Here is a 20,285-nt window from a genome sequence, read left to right on the forward strand (position 1 = left end):
AAAAATATGAAAATGATTAAATAAGGGATTCTAATAAGAGAAAGCCAAATTTAACATTTATGAGAATTCCAATTTGAAAAGTCTCAAATTGATTTTGTTATTTTTAATAAAAAAATTCGATCTCCCCATGTCACATGCCATATTCTACAATCGAGAATGCCATAAGATTGGATAAGACTGAAGAAAAATCATTATCTTCTTTTTGCGGATTAATATAAATGTTGAGAAAATTTTATAGTTTTACTAAAGTCCTTTTAATTACATGAAGATAGGTTAGTAAGCTAATTATCTTATGGATGTTAGTATCTCATTAAAATTGTTGATAGTATAAGTTAACTTCTAAGAAGGTAATATCTGGTACATCTTATAATGATTTATGTCATTAAAAAGAGTGAAGATTCATTTTAATTCCTAAAAATATTCGTTTGTATTAATTTTAAGTCAAAAACCCAAATTGGTCATCAAATATGAACCAAATTAAATTTTTATGACAAATTGTTGAGACAATTTTTCTATGAAAACTTCCACACAAAAATGGTCATAGCTCATGGAAATGAAACACTCTTAGAGACAAAATGGAGATCACTTATCCCATTTTTTATGTCTTATTGTGCTCAATTGAATTGAAAGTTGTCACATACTTAAAAAGAAACATAATAAAAACATAAAATAATTTTTTATGTTATTTGGTGTAATTAAATTGGCTTAAGACATGAGACATGAATTTTTGGAAATAAGATCCTCTCCCTGTAGCACTTTTACACTTACACATAGGAAAACAAATGTTATTTTGTTATATCCTAAGGTTAAAAGTATCAAATTATATTACATTTTTTCTCTTATTTAAGGTGTATTTGCCTCTCCATTAATGAAGAAGATACCGACTCCAATTTTCGGGAGGAGGATAGTTCCAAATCCATTCATTATCCTAACTTCACTTTTGGTCCACATTGTTCTTCCCATCTTTGTCTCATAGTGGAACTAGAACTATCTTCATTTCTCTCTTTTCTCTTCAACATTCAACATTCTCTTATACTCTCACATTTCTTCCAAACTTCTCATTATCCAAAACAAACCATTCACATCTTCCATAATCACATGTCTAATATAGTAAAAATACTACACCAATACCAAGTTACACCACAACCACTTTCACTTCCTACAACCTCTATTCCTCTCACTTTCTTTGATATTCCATGGCTATGTTGTCCTCCAATACAACGTATTTTCTTCTATAACTTCCCTCATTCCATTAACCACTTCATGCAAACCATTCTTCCTATTCTTAAACACTCTCTTTCTCTCACTCTTCAACACTTTTTTCCCTTTGCTGCTAATGTTTTGTTACCTCCAATGCCAAACTTTCCTTATATTCTTTATTCTGATGGTGATTTTGTGTCATTTAGTGTTGCTGAAGCTACACATGATTTTGTTAGACTTGTGTCTGGTTACACTAGAGATGTTACTGAGTTGCACCCTTTTGTTCCTGGTTTACCTTCACCACGTGTGTTAGAAGATGGCACGCAAATTATTGCTTCTATGGCTATTCAGGTAGGATGATAGTTTAATATCGGAATCGGTCTTTTAAATTGTGGTTGTGGTTGCTGTTGCGGTCGTCATGATTTGGACTGCAACAGTGGGTCTGTGGAATCTTTTACGATTAAAAAAATGTCTTTGAATTTGATAAAGATCCAAATACGATCCAATGTAGTTGTGTTATTCCCTGACTGTGGCTGCATCAAATGGTGATGTGGTCTGCAATTTGAAGTCATGATAGGGAGATTATTTGGATATAGGAATGATAGTTGAGTATAAGAAGAGATAGAGTTATGTATGATAGAAGGAGGAAACTTAGATTGCAATCGATGATATAAGATATACTAACACGTCATTAGAGTCCCCGAAAGATTTTCGACCAATCAACTTAGTCCCTCGAAGTTTAGGTTAAGTGACTAAGTCTTCGAAAGATCAAATTGGGCATCAAGTTCGTCTTTGAGACTAGCGTGACATTTTAGATGCATGTCACATTAGTCTTATGAACGAACTTGATATCCATTTAATCTTTTAGGGATTTAGCTGGTTGACCTATTGGTTGGCGTGGCGGGGAATCTTTTTGGAACCGAAAATCTTGTTTTACTCATGTAGAATAATATTATAGGGTTTGTATTGCCATGGTTTTGAGTCTACCATTGTTATGCCTACTCATGCAGCTTTCTTGTAAGATTTCATTCTCCTCCTACATTGATGTCCTGTTAGTGTTGTTGGTTTAACCCCAAATTAATGCGTCTTTTCTGTAAATTCTTAGTACTTTCGAATCTCTTTTCCGGTCTTGTTAGAGACTTCTGACATGAACTCTAGCTTGCTCTTGTGGTGATCACTATATCTCTTTGTCTGCCTTGTTATACACTTTTGACAGGGACTTGTAGTTTTCTAAGTCCTATTGCAAGTCTTCAATCTTCTTTGACTTGTACTCAAGTTGAGACTCAGAGGCCACAAATCGCCTCAAAGTAACAATATTAGACTAGACCGCGTTTTGGATGCATTGGACCACAAATCTTCTTTGACTTGTGCTTATTATCTCGACTTGAGTCTTCGAATTGAACCTCAAAGTTCATAGGACTTGAGTTTCAGAGGCCAAGAATGTGTAACATTAGTTTAATGTTATGACTAGACCACATGTCATACATATAGTGTTATGTACAATTGGCTGATAGTATTAATATTATGATGTATGCTTTGTTGGGCAGCCTAATGCACGAGGCTACCACTTAGTAGAGTCTGGAGAGAATAGATGTAAGTAGCCATACACCCTGCAAGCGGAGAGTCTATTTCCAGGATATGAACTTGTGACCTCATGATCACTAAACAATAATCTTAATGTATCGCTGAGCTCACTCTCTGTGATGTATGATTTGTTGATAGGTTAAAGATAATCTTGCATCAAAATCTAACTCTTATATGTTTTGCCTTCCTCATACTTTGCGTCCAACCTCATTCAGGTCACTGTATTTCCCAATTCTGGGTTCACCATCTGCATCAATTTCAGACATGTAGTTGCTGACGGGAAATCATTTCATCACTTCATGAAATTCTGGGCCTCGGTTTGTAGATCGAAAGGGGAATTGGCTTCCCTTGAAGGCTCTCTTGCTATGCCATTGCACAATAGGGACATAATTGAAGACCCAAAAGGGCTTAAGCTAAGTTTCTTAGAAGAAATATGGAACTCGTCACCGGAGAGCGTAGAATCCATAGGCCTAGTCCGCGATGTTCCTGATGACATTATGCGTCGCACGTTTGTGTTGAGCCGTGACCATGTTGAGAAACTGAAGAAATTGGTCTCAACTAAATGCAAATCCTATGGTCTAGGAACATTACATGTATCAACATTTGTGGTGACATGTTCTTTGATTTGGGTTTGTAAGACAATATCAGAAGATACCAGAATCGGTACCTCACTTACAAATAATGATGAATCATACATCTTAGCCTTTATGGCAGATTGTCGCAACCGTCCCGAATATTCGATTCCATCAACATACTTCGGAAATTGCTTGGGTTGTGGCAATGCAGTAGTCAAAAGGAGCAAGCTAGTTGGAGAAAATGGTATTCTTGAGGCAGCTATTGCTATTGGAAATGAAGTTAGAAATCTGCATTGTGAAGCTTATAAAGGGGTTGAAAGATTAATGTCAAATTTTACAGAATTTGCCACTTTGGGGAAGCATATGGTAATAATAGCAGGCTCACAAAAGCTGGATGTGTATGAGACCGACTTCGGGATCGGAAAGCCGAAGATGAGTGAAGTAGTTCATGTAGATAATGCAGGATCAATCTCTCTTTCTGATTGTAGAGACAGAGAAGGTGGAATTGAAGTTGGGCTAGCACTTGAAAGGATTCAAATGAATAAGTTCATTTCAATATTTGAAGAGCACCTTACAGAAATTGCACTTCATGACTGAAACATCAAAATTCATATCCATATAGTTGTCTGGTTGATTCATATCCATTTGTAATAGCTAGAACTATACAACAGAGATATATGCCATATTTATATGTGAAATAATTGCTTAGGTATCATTTAGAATGTAACTATTGTTTCAAACTGCAGATCAGGCTGCAATATTGCGGTTGTGGTGACCGTCGCAATTGTATCACATCACAATTGTGGTGTAACACTAGATTATATTATATCTGCATCGAGCCACAACATAACAAAATTGAGTATTTACATATTGGCGATTTATGCCATCAAATGATTTGACTGCTCACGAAAAATAAGGAAAGTTGTCCTGTCACACTTTTTAAGACATTTAAAAGTGTGATTTTTGCTACTTTTTTCTATGTAACCCAAACTCTCCCTATTTATAATGAGATTATGCACATGCTGAAAATAAAATAAAATCCTCAAGTAATGGAGCATTAAAGAAAACATTCCTTCTTTTATAACTCAAAATAATCTGGTAATTAAATGAGTAGTTAATGATTTTTATATGTAAATCAAAAAAATTAAATTGGTTATATAACATCTACAAATATATTTTTAGCAATAAATATATCCTAATAATTTTTATTAAGCCCTAAATTATTGTAATAAGTAAAAAATAATTGTTTGATCTTATAAAAATTTAAAGTGGCCGGAAAACTCATTTTGGACATAGATTCCACAACAACTCTATAAAATCCAAAAAAGCATTATTCTATTACTTACAACATGGATAAAAATAATTATTTTTTAGTTTTTTGATCGGATAAAATTGAGTGTTCATAATTCATATAATATCATTTATTTAAGTTTTAGTTCACACTGTTAGCCAAGTCCATTAATTACCGATGGCTAATAGTGTCTAATTTTGTTGTTCAATGTCTTGCTAGACTAGATGAGTGGTACTATACAATGTAGAAATTGGTTGATATTTTTTGTTGTTGAAGATATCTCTATCTATTGTGGGAGTTAGAGTTCTTGGTTGATAATTACGTTATAACCTATATCAATAATTATAAGGAGTTGTTTAAATAATGAATAGACTTTATTTCTTATAATATTTGGATTTTCTCAATAATATATCATATTTTGTTTGATGTAATTACATTTATCATCATTTTTTTAAGAAATTACATTTATCTCTTCTAAGGGACAATAAGTGTAATATATGTATATAATTATGAATATTTTGTGTAGATTAAAAAATGGGTAATTTATATAATTTCATTAAAATTAAGATATATTTGTATAAATTTATTTAAAACTTTGGGACGTTAGTGCAATTGATTCAGCTTCAGATATATATAATTTGGCTTGTAGGAAAATTCCAATATCAAAACTCACATATGGTTATTATGAACATGAAAATCTTTTAGTTTCATTTGTTTTATAGGTCAAGCCATAAACTACACCATTTATTTTTCATACAAATCATACCTCTCCTTTCTTCACTTTTGTAATGGGTTCTCTTCAATGCTTGCTTCTGGTTGTTCTTCTTGCTGCTGCTTGTTCTAATGGAGTTTGCAATGTTTGTATCTCCCACTATATATGTACAATGTTTTATCAAATTTCGTCATCAGTATTTTAAATTGCACGGTCACAATATTGTCGTTTTAGATTTTTATAATGATGTTACGATAGCAATGGTGACCGCAACGTTCTGCAATTACGATAAACATAATGACAATAGTGACTATAAACACAATTTAAAATACTAGACGCTTAGTTATGTGTTTTTATTTTTTTGATCTTTAATTGGTTTTAATGTAATGTATGATTAGCTTCTTGATAAGTGCTCTTCTGATGGAGATTGTGGTGCTGGGTTGTATTGTTTCTCATGCGCATCTGATTTTTTAGGCTCAAAGTGTGTAAGATCATCTTTCACAAATCAATTCAAACTCATTGTAAGTTATCTCTCTCTATGTATTCTCTACATAACCACCCTCATTCACCAAAACAACTACAAGTAATTATTACATAATTCTCTTATTTACATCGAATTCACGTAGTCATATGTGTCTCATAAATTTACTAACAAGGCATTTTATTAGTATAAGATCTCATTAGATACTTAGAATTATCAAAATGTCAAGAGTTCGGTTTCCGAAAGGATTAGTTTCATAACCAAAAGTGAGAAGATACTTTAGTACCCAAAAAATGTTTCATAAATTTCATATAAAAAATGACAAATAACAACCTATAATATGAGTGTAATATGTATGTGTAAAGATTTATAAATGGTGCATTATTCACTGTTCATTTAATTTGTATTACTTTTATTCAAGAGTTAATGATAATTAAATATGAATAGTAGATAATGTACTCACTATCAATTCAACATCTTTTTCTTTATAATATTATGGCAAGATGGTTATATGTGTTGACATTACTTAGACTCCTGTTATATTTTCCAACCCTACTTTGTTTCTTGAATTGTAAAAATATTAATGTTTTTTTAATTTCTATATTATTAGTGTGGGAATCTTATAAATTTATATTGCTTAATTATGTGACCAAATAAACATATTTATATTTTAAGGAATCAAATTAACCGAGATATCGGAAAACAATTTATTTTTTAATTCTTGTTGTCTATAATTTATTTAATGATTATGAGATTTAAAGCAAAAAAACAAAATCTTTAAAAGAAAAAAAGGTAGTGAACATCTTTGCAAGGAAACTCTTATACATATCCTATCTCTGTTATCATGCATTATAAAAAGAGCCCTTGGTATAGAACTGTAAAAAAACAACAGATAAAAAATTGCAACCTTTTCTAAGTAAACTATTTTTTATCATATTGAGAATATTAAAGTGAAGAGTTAAAATAAAATATTTGAATACATTATTATACCTTTTGTAATAACAGATAACACTTGTGAGGAGTCAAACATACTTTTTTGGGTATAGGTTATCTCTTATTATGTTGCTAAGGAATTAGTATCTTTTGAAGTATATATGATTGTTCCTCCCAACAAATATTATTTTAATAAATTGAATCGTTAACATTTTAATTTATTAGCAGATCTAGTAAAACATGTGTGAGTCAAACATGTTGCTAAGGAACTAGTATCTTTTGAAATATATGATTGTTCCTCCTAACAAATATTATTTAATACATTGAATCGTTAACATTTTAATTTATTAGTGAATCTAGTAAAACATGTGTGAGTCAATCACACCTAATATTTAAAACTATAATGGGTTAGCTTATAAAAGTGTTTATTTATTTATTTTGAGATTTTAAGATGGATTATTTAGAATTGTTTAACCTTAATTGCTTATTTTCTATGTAGAATAATTCTCTACCATTCAACAAATATGGATTTTTGACAACACACAACTCTCATGCCATTGAAGGGGAACCATCTCACACAGGTGTGCCACGTGTAACTTTCAACAACCAAGCTGACACTGTCACCCAACAGCTTAATGTAAGAAATCATTCAATACCATTGCTATAGAAAATTGAGGGAAAATGTGGCCGATACAATCATAATTGTGGTATGGGTAGTGTTATTAGAATCGGATCGGACAGTCCGATCGGTTTGACCGCTAACCGGACTTAAAAACGGTTCTGGTTTGGTGTCTTAACCGAATAAGAGTTGAACCACTTTGAATCGGAAAAATCCGGTCCGACCATGTTAAACCCGGTTAAACCGGATTAACCGGGGAAGTAAACCAGACGGCTCACTTAAAAATAAAAAATGGGACAATGTTCTAATATTTTGTTTTACTACGGTCCAAAAAAAGATAAAGAACTATTATTTGAATATAATTATACATAATTATTAATTATATAAAGTTTTACATTTATATATAACTATATATTTATAAATAAAAATTATTAATTATGTACGAAATCATCTGGTCAGACCAGATGGTTTAACCGGTTAAACCTAATACGAGACCTCTGCCGGTTTGACGTCCGGCTCGAGTTTCACAACACTGGGTAAGAGTATTATTGCGGAAATTCAAAATTGTAATAGTATAATTACAATTATGGTACAATTTAAAACATCGATGAAATGGAATGTTAAACTCATCATTTTGTTTAAATGTGTAGAATGGAGTTCGAGCACTGATGCTAGATACATATGATTTCAAAGGAGATGTGTGGTTATGCCATTCATTTGGAGGAGAATGTAATGACTTCACAGCTTTTGTATGTAAAATTCATTCCACCTTTGTAATATGTTTTCTTAATTTTGGATAAAACTAAAGTTCGTTATCATTATTTTAAATTGCAGTTGTGGTCATATTGTGTTAATTATAATTGCGCAAAATTGCGATAAATGTGCTTGCAATTGTGACTTCAATACTATTAAAGATATATGATAGGTTATTTTGGAAGATAATAGTTGGTTAGAAAGTTAGGAATTAGTAAGTTGGGTTTATGTTAGTTACTTGTTTTACAAGCTTTCTTTTCTTCTTTTCTCATGTATAAATAAGTCATATTGACTCACTTCTTATTCAATCAATTCAATTTTGTAACGAGAATTTAATCATTCAATGAAAATATTATCAATCTTTGTTTCTCATTCTTCTTTCTTTAAACTTCTTTTAAGTTTTCTTTTATACACTTCTGATTTATCAAGAAACTTTCTTTTCCATGACTTTTACCATATTTTAACAAATACATTGTGGAGACTCTAAAAAATCAAAATATTGTTGTTACAATTACTGTTGAGGAGTGCAATTTAAAGCAGTGTTTGCTAAACTTATTAAGTGCCTGTACTAATTTGTAATGAATTAGTAGGAACCTGCCATTGATACTCTGAAGGAAATTGAAGGTTTTCTATCAGCAAATCCATCAGAAATTGTGACAATTATCATAGAAGATTATGTTCATGCTCCAAATGGTTTAACAAAGGTTTTCAGTGATGCTGGTTTGAAGAAGTATTGGTTTCCATTGTCAAGCATGCCAAAAAATGGTGAAGATTGGCCTCTAGTTAGTGACATGGTATCCAAAAATCAAAGATTAGTAGTTTTCACTTCTATCAAATCTAAAGAACAAAGTGAAGGCATTGCTTATCAGTGGAATTACATGGTTGAAAATCAATGTAAGTAGATACATTCATATAACCTCTTCATTCTTCTATTTTAAATTGTAGTTGTGATTATTATTGCGATAAGTGTTTTAAAAATTGTAGTTGCAATAAGGGATGCATTTACTGCGATTGCATTGTGATTGTTGTGACACAGATTGCGATCGTTGTGGTGTAAGTTATTGTGTTTAAAAAAATATTTTTGAATTTGGTGTGCATCGGTCCGATGCGGCCACATCAGTGTGATGCAGTTGCGATGACTACCGCAACCGTGATATTGCGATCACGATCACATCAGGTGATGCGGCCCGCAATTTAAATCATTGATTACGATTACTGCAATTACAGTCATTGTGGTCGTTGCAATACGGGTTATGACCGTTGCGGTGTAAATATTTTTTGATTAAAAAATATTTTTGAATCTAATGCAGTCGGATGCAACCCAAATATAGTGCACTGCGGTTGCATTAGGGTCCGGCATGACTGCATCATTGTTATTCGATGTCACACCACAATTGCATTATCACATTAACCAACCACAATATGAGGTCGTATTATGTGATGTGATCTACAATTTGAATGATTGTTCTTAACACATGAATTTGTTTCTTTATCTATTAAAATGGTAGGAGTCATGATAAAGAAAACAATACTATAACATTGTCAACTTTCTTTGTGGTGATGTTTTTATTTAAATTATGTAGATGGTGATGATGGAATGAAATCAGGAAGCTGTACAAACAGGGCAGAATCACCCTCTCTTAATGACAAAAGCAAATCTTTAGTTTTGGTAAACTATTTTAGATCAGTTCCATTAGAACTACTCTCATGTGAAGATAACTCTGAAAATCTCAACAAAATGCTACAAACTTGTTATGCTGCTTCTGGTAATAGGTGGGCTAATTTTGTGGCTGTTGACTATTACAAGGTTGGTTTTTGGTATTGTTATATTTTCCTTATAGTTTTTGTTGATGAACCATAAACTTTCTACTCATAATCCTTGTATTATCCAGGGGTGTCATAGTGCGGACCGCATCATTACGGTTATGCAATTATGTTATGACATCAAATCACAATGATGTGGCTGCATTGAGACATAATATAATTGCATCAAACTAAAGTTTTAAATAACAATTTTAGAAAACTGCAGGCATTTATAGTTGATGCATCCATAATAGTGGTTGCTATATGACATTGGTGACTCCCAAAACCTTGACATATCGGCGTTTATAGCAGCCACTAACCCATATTTAAAACATTTTTTAATCCAAAAATTTCATGTCACAACAGCTATAATCCAATCACAAGTGTCACGATACCACTATTTAAAACATCGATATCTACGATTTAAAACACTGATATTATTCCTAAAATTTTGAGGGATGTGCAGTTGAGTAAGGGAGCAGGGTCGTTTGGAGCTGTGGACACTATCAATGGGGAACTCTTGTGCGGATGTAATGATGTTCATGCATGTGTGGTAAACTTCTTAAATTCACTCTTACTTTCCATGAAGTATATGATTAAATAACATCTTTAATTTTGTTTATATTTGTATATTGGATCTTTATGATACACACTTGTTCCAAAAATACTTTAAAAATAATTTAATATATATATACTGTCAATATATTATTCAACATTTATATATATTACATTTTGTTTAAGAATATGGTTAAGATGTGAATGATGGATGATATTCTTAAAAAATACAAAGAGAATTGTATGATAATTTTCAAATAATGACATAAATATACAACTTTAATTTGATTTGTTTGTTTCAGCCTGGATCAACTTCACAAGCTTGCTCAAAACAATAGAATGCAAATTGAAGAGTAACAAGAGGAAGGAGTGTTTAGAATGATGATCAGACATTAGACTCTTGTTCAAATTTATGTTAATAAGATCATTTTTACTTCTCACATTATCCTTCAATACAAAAAAAAAAACTAATAGAAATATTTTCCCCTTTTCTATGTTGATATTATTTGCTGAATTTTTTATTTTAATTTTTAAAGTTAGAGATAAAAGCCTTAAAAAGTTCATAGCTTCACTGGTATAATAAGGAGACAGTTACATTTATAAGATAAGTTTTAAGGTCATCTTTATGGAATTGTTTTGCCATTGGGGATTTTCTACTCAACCTCTAAATTCACATCTTGTCATATTTAGCATTTGGAGAGCATCTTCACTCTCAATCTCTAATCTTAATTAATTTGAATAATTTCTTAATAAGTCAATATTATGATGTTTAATTTAATTAATCATCTTAATTTTTCCGGTTTTTTATTATCAAGAGGATTCTCTCACTATTGTAAACAACTTAAATTTTTTATTTTTGGTAGATCAAAATTATTCTCCTCCTTTGTTAGTCATCTCATAAGGGCATGTGTGCTCGAGTTTTAGAGAAACAAGATTAAAAAAGGAAAGTTTCATAGTTATGAAATACACATATGAGACAGTTCAAATGCCTTGGGACCTCAAAAGTTTCCTAAAAAAAATCAGAAACAAACCCTAAGAAGGCAAACATCAACATAACAATAAGGTTGGTTGCCTTAGTGCACTAAGGTCATAGGTTAAATCTTAGACTTACATTATTCATTTGCAAGAGTAAAACTATATACATTTACCATCCTCATAACCCATTAGGTAAGAACCTAGTAGATTATACTACCTTTTTATCTTTGTTAGTCATCCTCTATATGCTAACCCTCTCTGAGTTCAAACAGCCTAACAAAAAATTACCCTTCTACATATTTTTGAAACTTGAAAGTTTTGCTATTGGATTTTTGATAAAACGATTTGAATAACAAAGTCAACAAGCTAAACAAGTTGTGAGTATGAATGTTCATATCTTAAGATGGGCACAACAATAATCCTCTGCATGAAATTTAGAAAACCAAATGATGCAAGCATGATAATTAGATACATAACACTTTCACACTGCATCAAAATGTCTTGGCCAATCTATTCTCTTCATCACAAGTAATGGTGCCTCAATCAAAAATCATGACATTACTTATCTTCCATCATACAAATTAACAGAAACACAATTACAATCAATATGTTAATATTAATAATAACTACGCAAAAACATCAAAGCCATATATCGATTTCATGGATCAAACAACGACATCATAATAAAAATTTAAAAGGTGCATAACCTCGACAGCTAAAGCGTAAAAAGGCTATATCTATAAAAATATTAAATAAAACACATAATATCCCCTTCACCAAAAAAATGATACAACCCCATTGATGTTCTTACAGAAACTGAAGTTATGTGAAATTTATGCCAATCATAAGACAGAACTAAAACTTCAATTAGGAAAACTGTCTCACAGTCTTTCATCCCTCACTTCCTTGTCGGAGCCGCCTTCCTTATAGAGCTAACATTGAAGAATACTTTACTTCCTGTCCAACAAATACCCACAATATACTATCAGAGTTTTGAATGTGTACATTAGTGGCCAAGAAAACATTCCCGAAGAAAAAGCATTAGCTAAATTCAGTTTGTGAGATGATTTGTCGTTGTGGAACATCACACAAATTCCAAACAATACATGCTATAAAAATAGATGTAAATAGATATGGCAAGAATTGTGAGAAACAATACATGCTTAATCATGTATTTGTCATCTGCCGAATTTGTTTGATATCTAATAATACAGCAGTTTTCAACTGACCTTCTTCTATTGGGTTTTGAAACAATCAATCCTCTTTTCTCCAAGCTTTTATATCGATCCTTTATAAGAGTGCAACAACCCTATAAGTGTACAAAAAAGCACGAAAGTTTAATTTTGTATAAAATGAGACACAGTGAAATTGAAACTCTTAACAGACGAAATTAATAAAACCTACCTTGAGCTTCCGAATGGATCCATTTATCTCTTCACTTAAGAGAACTTGAATAGGAGCAGGCTCAAACCTGTTATAATAATGAAATTTTATAAATATACATTAAGGATCCAAACTAAGGATTTTATTTGTATAAACAAGTCATTGAGAAGGTCCATGAAAACAAAATCTAGTGATTTATTTTATCATAGATACCATGCAATGACTTAACAAATACATTAACATATATTTAACAGCTTCACAACCAACCAATAAACATATACGGGAAGAATATTACGATTAACTACAAAACAGTGCTTACTTGTACTTTCCAATACGTGGTGGACGTGCCTTCAACCTTTCTTGTTTAGCAACTTGTCGCCTGAGATGCCTTTTACTCTTCTCCTTGTCTTCTTCCTCGATCTCCTGAATAATGTTGGGTATGCTGTAACAAGAAGAACAAGGTCAGAGACATTTGTATATAACCTATTTAATGAATCGGGAAAGAGTGTGTAAGATTACCTATCAATTTCTTTTGACAATTCTTTCAATTTCTTTGCTTGTGCTTCTTTTTTCAGTTGCTCTTTGCGCTTAGTCCTCTTATTGAAGACAACTCTAGTCACCCTCTTTGTTTTAATAGGCCTGCCCCATGGTTATTCAAACAATATAACTTAGTAACAAGTAAACCATACATAGATATAAATATAATGCAGTCTTCAAACAATTAACCAAAAAGTCAATATGCAAAGCGAGCTTGGATTGGTTTTAAAAACAAAATCAGTGATGGGTTTTGCATAAATCGTAAATATTTTGTGCATCGAAGATGTTTCACTTAAACTAGTAAGATGAACTAAGTCAAGAAGGACAATATTATTAAGAATTCGATACATACATATAACAGTGATCAATTGAACACATGCATGAGCAGAATATCAAAAATAAAAACAAAATAAAATATTTCATTCAACTCCTATAGTAATTGCATATTGTCAAAATTTCTAATTCGTGCGAAATGTTGTCTAAAAAAACAGCTTTTCATCAAAGTCAAGCTAATTGAACTTAAATAGCCCACCTTTTCTCTGATGCATCATCCTCGTGTTGACCCTCATTTTCAAGGTTATTGTCATCATCGTCACTCCCACCATCCACATCAAGAAAATATCTCTGATAAAAAGTAGGACCAAGACTCAAGGTATATTCATTACATATTAAAGTTATAAATCAAATATATAAAGCTTCAAATGTGGCAAAGACTTTGTAGTGCAACAATTACATAACTGATGAGAATAAGACTCACCTCTTCTTCAGGAATAGCTTCACCGGGAACAGTTAGTGGCACTGGTTCAGGGCCCAATTCATCTTTGTAGATTTTTTGCATTTCTTCTGCAACAGCACAGGCTAATGTATCCTGGTTCAAGAATCAAGTTTTTCAATTTCCTCATTAAGATCAAGATTCATGAGAAGACTAAGAACCCAAACAGCTTGTAAATGCATCAATTCAGAAGAAACTACCTGATGACTTTCAAAAGAGGGATTGAATGAGCACCCGGGAGGATCAACCTCCACCGCTGGAATAAGAGAATGCTTTGATGCCTGCCAAGCAAGTAGACATCATATTAAAAACTGAAAATGCATCTAAGTTAAACAAGAATCCAACTAAGCAGATCTAAGAAGCTATAAAGAGTACCTTTTTCAACTTGCCGTTGCCCTCATCTGTGTGATAATATCAAGGCAGGTTAACATCCCATACGATAATAAAAAAGAAAACCAATACTTAAAGGTAATAAAGATGAATGTACCTTTATCGCCCCATAGATCAAATACATCAGGAGCTAAGCTGGAGTTATCCTGAGAAACAAGAAACTCAGATAATAAGAAATTATATACGAAGTTCAAAGACGGAGAGGAAAAAGAAGTAACTACTTCCATTTTATCCAAACATGATTATATCCAAACTCGTTAATCAATCATGGGCAACTCATATACTTCTTCAATCTTGGTGCACTAATGGACTGACCTTGGGACCAATTTGATTGGCATCTTTCAGTTTAGGGAGAGCTTTAAGCTTTTTCACGGACTTCTTATGAGTAGAAGATGGCACTGGCAGCACAAATTGGTTTTTCTGTAGCAGGCTATCACAATGGAGGATTTTTTGTCTGTGCTTTTCAATCTTCTTCTTCACCGCAAGATCTATGAAACATCAAACTAGATAAGTTTAGTCAAGTCACCAAATATCCATCTAATCACAATAACCGGTCACTGCATTCATTTACAAGCTTACAATTTCATAGTATCACACAAATAACCATAATTGGTTACTTCTCATTTTTTCCAGCTCAAATCAGTAATTTAAAACGTCGGAACATAACATACTCGCATGGTTCAATTGTTTAGACTATGTACCTCAAACCAAATTAGGTCTATCGCCTACCACGTATCGAGTTCGTCATAAAGGAACTTTTACACTAATAACACAAAAAGTGAAGAAGCACATAGAACCAAATACCACACACCAGAACCAATAACAGTATCATGTACTATTCATAGGAACAAACATAGAAATCATATACAAGCACCCCACTTCACAAAAGGCAACAATCTGAAGAAGAATCCTCAGTAACATGGTTTTAATAGCAACACAGAATTCAACAAGCTTAATTGAACTATCATCTAAGCACTAATACATGTGTGTTTGGAACAGCTTATAATAATAGCTTAGCTCTTCTTTCATGAGTTTCTCTTAGCTTCATTCCATAATAGCATTTCAACAAAATTGTTATACGGAAGTTTGAAGCTTATACAGTGACCAAACACTGGGTCCCAATTTTTGCTCGCCATGCTTCTAATCACTCTTCATACCATAGTTACGTAATTATCTCATTTATAGTTTTATACCACATCAAATAACTACATAATTCTATCATTTACCAGTACCACACTTTTTGTGGGTCAAAATAGTCTCTGTGAACTGTCATAAAAGATTACAAATAATAACGAATCGACCACATTTGATATTTCCGGGACCATTTTAGGTTTTTCAATTTGTCAGGTATAGATTGGTACACTCAAAAATTTGGAATGACCAAAGTGAGTATTTAATCTAAAATTAATGTCGTGAAAAAATAGAGAACCCCATACCCTAGTAAACCACTTACAGAAACATGTTATAGAAAAACACATTAAAGAAACATGTTATAGAAAAACACGAGACAGAACAACGATTATTTATATGACTTAATACAAATAAAAAAATATAAATGAGATTATAGGTATGAATATACCTTGAGATTTGTCTTCAAAAAAGATAGAATCATTAGAAAGAGTATTAAGGGAACCACCAGAAAGAGCATCTTTTGTTGATTTTTGAATGAAATCATCAATATCCTCTGTGCTTATGTTTGCTCTCCATGCTTTCTTTCCCTTCCTTGACCCTTTTGCTTTCTTCCCCATTTTCACTCTCTTTCTTTTCTTCTCTCAGATACACTAATGAGTTATGACGGCACAACCCATATATATATAACTTAGGTTTATAGAGCTTAATATGTCTCAATCATAATAGGCCCATGTTGGCCCAAAGGCCTTATTTGTTTCATTTGTCATGATTTCGAGTTTCAAAATAATAGTAAATAAGGTTATTCAAAAAATTTGACATGTAACAAAATTTAAAATGTAGAAAATAATTCTTAAGAATATAAAAGGTGAAGCAAAAACTTAAAAGAAAATATATTAGGCCAACTAATTTTTATTTAATATTATTAGTATATAATTATTGTGATGTTATATATTTTAAAATAGGGTATGTCAGTTAGGATGACAAATTGATGAATTTGAATTTGTATCATAATAGATAGATGAATACTCAAACTTAGTGGATAGAATTTATTCATAACTCAATTTTAATAGATTATGATGGATGAATATCAAATTCATTTAAATTTTTTATTAGAATTAAAAACACATTAAAAAACCATTCTTTTAAAAACATAAAATCATTTTTAAAAATTGTTTTTTCAACTTTTAAAAATTATATTTTTTTCAATATTCTTCAAAAGAAGTTTAAGGCTTCTACATGTATTATTATATATTATATACTTATGCTCTTATAAATTGGTAAGACTCATATAAATAGACTTTGAATTTTTTAAACACACAAATAAGTCGGACTTTGAATTTTTTAAACATATAAATAGGTCGGACTTGTATTCTTATACACTGGATTTATATAGGTTGTTCGATCGAATTAAGAGAAAGTGAGGTCTAATTTATTTTCACCTTTTCTCACGCAGAGTACAGTGTGTAAAAACTTTTGGCTTTCCGATTTGGATAAAATCTCTTTATTTATGATACTTAATTATCTCTTATTACATATAAGTATTATCATATCTATTTATTTATGATACTTATCTTTTATAACACATCCTACTTTTTCTATAGTGTAAGAAGATTTGTGTATATATTATTTTCCTATATTAAAATATCCTCGAGGTTGACTTCACTTCAATTTCATCCTAATTGATTCAAAATATAATTCATTAGGAAATCTTTATTTTCACTTGGCACGCTAATTTAGAAAAAAATTAAAAGAGTTTAAAATCTACGTACTATGAATATAAAAAATTTACATCATCAATATATTATCCACCATGATTAATATTATTTTTGTTTGAAAGTAAATTAACATATGAGTAATAGATAATTCGCTCAAGGTATAAAAACATTTGCACTATGTAATATTAAATCCAAACTAAAATATTAATTTCTTCATACTTTCATTTTATTAGATACTTTCATTTTCTTCATACTTATTATTAGATCCTTTCATTTTTTATCATTTTATATTCGGAACTAACAAGTTTATCATGTTTTAGGCATTTTATAAACTCATTTGCAACTTAGTCACTATTGTGAGAGATAGACATAAATTTCAATTGGAGCATTAACAGTTTAAACATGTAACTTAGTCACTCGTATATTAAACTTTGCAAATGAACTATCTTTTAAACTATGATGTTAAATTGTTTTGTATGAAGATCAATCTAAGATAGTGATAATTCATTCCAACTCAATTTTATTTTCCAAAATTGATTCATCAAAATGATATATCCAACATATATTCCAAAACATATTTAATACCTTATATTAGTGAATTGTAGTGAAGCAATTGGAACACACACCACACGTTCAAAAATTCTCAGAAGGATAAGAGATATTAAGTTCCTCAGTAAAAGCCATGTGTAAAGAGGGAGATTTTTGGTAAATTATTGGCATGATTTGAAATAGAGAAAAAAATATATGCACCGATGCAAGAGTTATTATCTACCATTCATATTTAATTATCATTAAGTCTTAAATAAAAATAATATAAATAAATGATGGATAATGTATACATTATGTATAAATATTTATACTAACATTAAGTATATGTTACACTTTATCAAATAATACTACAACTAGTCCAAGTAGCAATGTCAATAGACAACAAGGAAATATGTTACCTTCTAGTTGATCATCAATTAAAACAATGAAATATCTAAATGTGATACTTAGTAGATTGTATTGGATTATCATTTTGTAATTTAATTATTGGATATAGTATGACCAAAGTCAACACACATTCATACATAGATAGATGAGTAAAGATGTCATCTATAATCTTGTGTATTATGTTAGACTATATGTCATAGAAGGACAACATGTCCTCATAGCACTGATATATTAAATACTATTTTGGATCTTTAATCTTATATGAATATAATAAGAGTGTTCATTTAAGACTTCTAATAAAAGTAAAGCTTACATATCCTAAGTCTATAGATGCAACCCTTGAGTCTTCGACTCATTATTTGCTGTACGATCTTCAAGCTTACTTGCATGTCTGTTGTCTTCATCAAAACTTGGGTTAGCATCAAATGTGCAAGTCTCGACTCTTTACGCTTTCAAAATGCATCCATTGACTAAGCTCATAATAACGAGTTATTGTGTCTAGAGACAATTTCTTTCAATGACATTCCATACATTGAAAATTGCTTTCTGTGGCATGTGCATATAAAATCAAGTCAGACAAATCTAAAATAAAGTATGTCTATGTGAAAACTATGTCCAATGACTATTGCGTCCAATGACTATAACTATATCAAATTGAATCTTATATACATATTTTACTCGTCTAATAATTCAAATTTAACACTTATTATGCACATTTGTTGTGATTATTAATGGTTTATTTATTAAATGTTATGTTTCTTGGTAAGAAAAACTTAAGATTGTTGAAAATATGATATGTTATATTCTCTAACAAATTTGTATAAGGATCAATAGAATCTATATACACAAAGGATTAATGAGAACTATATGAGTAATCTCACAAAGTCTTATTAAATATATGAATTTATGATTCATAGAGAAATATAGATATATCAATGAAGATGAACCTTAACACAATGAATACAACATGATTAATGTGGAACCGGTTCAAGACACAACAAATTAAAGCAATAATTTTATTTTCATTATCAAGACTCACTTAACCAATGTATTTAATCTTTAATCTAAAAGTTGTTAAAGATTAGCAACCCTACTCTATTGAGTACATAGAGCCTGAACATGTTTTTTAAGTAAATAATATTTTGTTAAGTTTAGAGTTAGGATAGGTTTTTTTAAATAAAGACAACCAATATAAAAGAATTTCTATTATTTTCTCTATCTCCAAACATTTTACTACTTTTATTACTAATGGCAGTAACTTGAACTTTTTGTGAGTTAAATATTTCCAAAATAATGTATATTTACCATCACTTTATAATTATTTATGATTTTTTTTCATAAGAAAAATATTTTTTAAATCTTAACAAAAACAATAACACTTTTCTTATATTTTTTTGTCTCAACTTCAATTTCCACTTAGCAAGTAGACCAACTAGGTCTGAGTTGGATTGCTCAACAAAATCATGAAAATGGCAAATGTTTTCACATGTAAGGAGATAAAGGAACTCTTCAATATACATTTATTTATATGCAAATAGCAATATGCAAGACACTTGTTTATGCAACCAATTTAACGAGTGAGTACATTTTGCCTTAATTATCATGTGCAATGTCTTAGCCTTATGACAACAACTTGCATTTTTTTAAAGCTTTCCCCTAATGATTTTTTTTATCTTATAAGTAAAAAATTAATCTTTTTTAGGTGTTTGATTGTCACTTTTAATAAATATCACTTACATGAATTGAAACTTTAATATTTTGGTCTTTCTAAAAATCTAACAGAGTTTTATTCCACTAGACCAATAGTTTGTTGGTTTTCTCTTTTTTTTTCTCTATTCTTTTATATATTTGTAACTTATTTTGATTAATTTATACACATATTTATGTTTTGGAATACGCAAGGGACAAGTTATTAATTACAATAAACTTGGTTGATAATT

At 30.7% G+C, this 20,285-nt stretch overlaps 3 protein-coding genes across 4 annotated transcripts; 2 read left to right on the forward strand and 1 right to left on the reverse strand.

The window, feature by feature from the left end:
* On the forward strand, positions 1,024-4,101 carry LOC109355802 (coumaroyl-CoA:anthocyanidin 3-O-glucoside-6''-O-coumaroyltransferase 1-like). Its single transcript, XM_019599024.1, has 2 exons — positions 1,024-1,551; positions 3,000-4,101. Exons 1-2 carry the CDS (start codon positions 1,099-1,101, stop codon positions 3,954-3,956), a joined length of 1,410 nt encoding a protein of 469 aa, XP_019454569.1. The 5' UTR covers positions 1,024-1,098; the 3' UTR covers positions 3,957-4,101.
* On the forward strand, positions 5,439-10,943 carry LOC109356404 (PI-PLC X domain-containing protein At5g67130-like). Its single transcript, XM_019599732.1, has 8 exons — positions 5,439-5,507; positions 5,761-5,883; positions 7,276-7,413; positions 8,046-8,144; positions 8,739-9,042; positions 9,732-9,955; positions 10,418-10,504; positions 10,809-10,943. Exons 1-8 carry the CDS (start codon positions 5,439-5,441, stop codon positions 10,842-10,844), a joined length of 1,080 nt encoding a protein of 359 aa, XP_019455277.1. The 3' UTR covers positions 10,845-10,943.
* LOC109357548 (uncharacterized protein At2g40430) lies at positions 12,260-16,340 on the reverse strand. Of its 2 annotated transcripts, none has more exons than XM_019601557.1 (12): positions 16,143-16,340; positions 14,879-15,051; positions 14,661-14,709; positions 14,549-14,574; positions 14,374-14,454; positions 14,159-14,269; positions 13,934-14,025; positions 13,384-13,503; positions 13,184-13,306; positions 12,886-12,952; positions 12,711-12,790; positions 12,260-12,400 (listed from the first exon to the last, which is right to left on the reverse strand). In XM_019601557.1, the coding sequence occupies exons 1-12, from the start codon at positions 16,309-16,311 to the stop codon at positions 12,373-12,375; spliced, it is 1,119 nt and encodes a 372-aa protein (XP_019457102.1). In that variant the 5' UTR covers positions 16,312-16,340; the 3' UTR covers positions 12,260-12,372. The 2 variants fall into 2 exon arrangements, with proteins under 2 accessions (XP_019457102.1, XP_019457103.1); XM_019601558.1 differs by having other exon boundaries at positions 12,260-12,438.

This window comes from Lupinus angustifolius, chromosome LG09, assembly GCF_001865875.1.
Source record: "Lupinus angustifolius cultivar Tanjil chromosome LG09, LupAngTanjil_v1.0, whole genome shotgun sequence".
Taxonomy (NCBI): domain Eukaryota; kingdom Viridiplantae; phylum Streptophyta; class Magnoliopsida; order Fabales; family Fabaceae; genus Lupinus; species Lupinus angustifolius.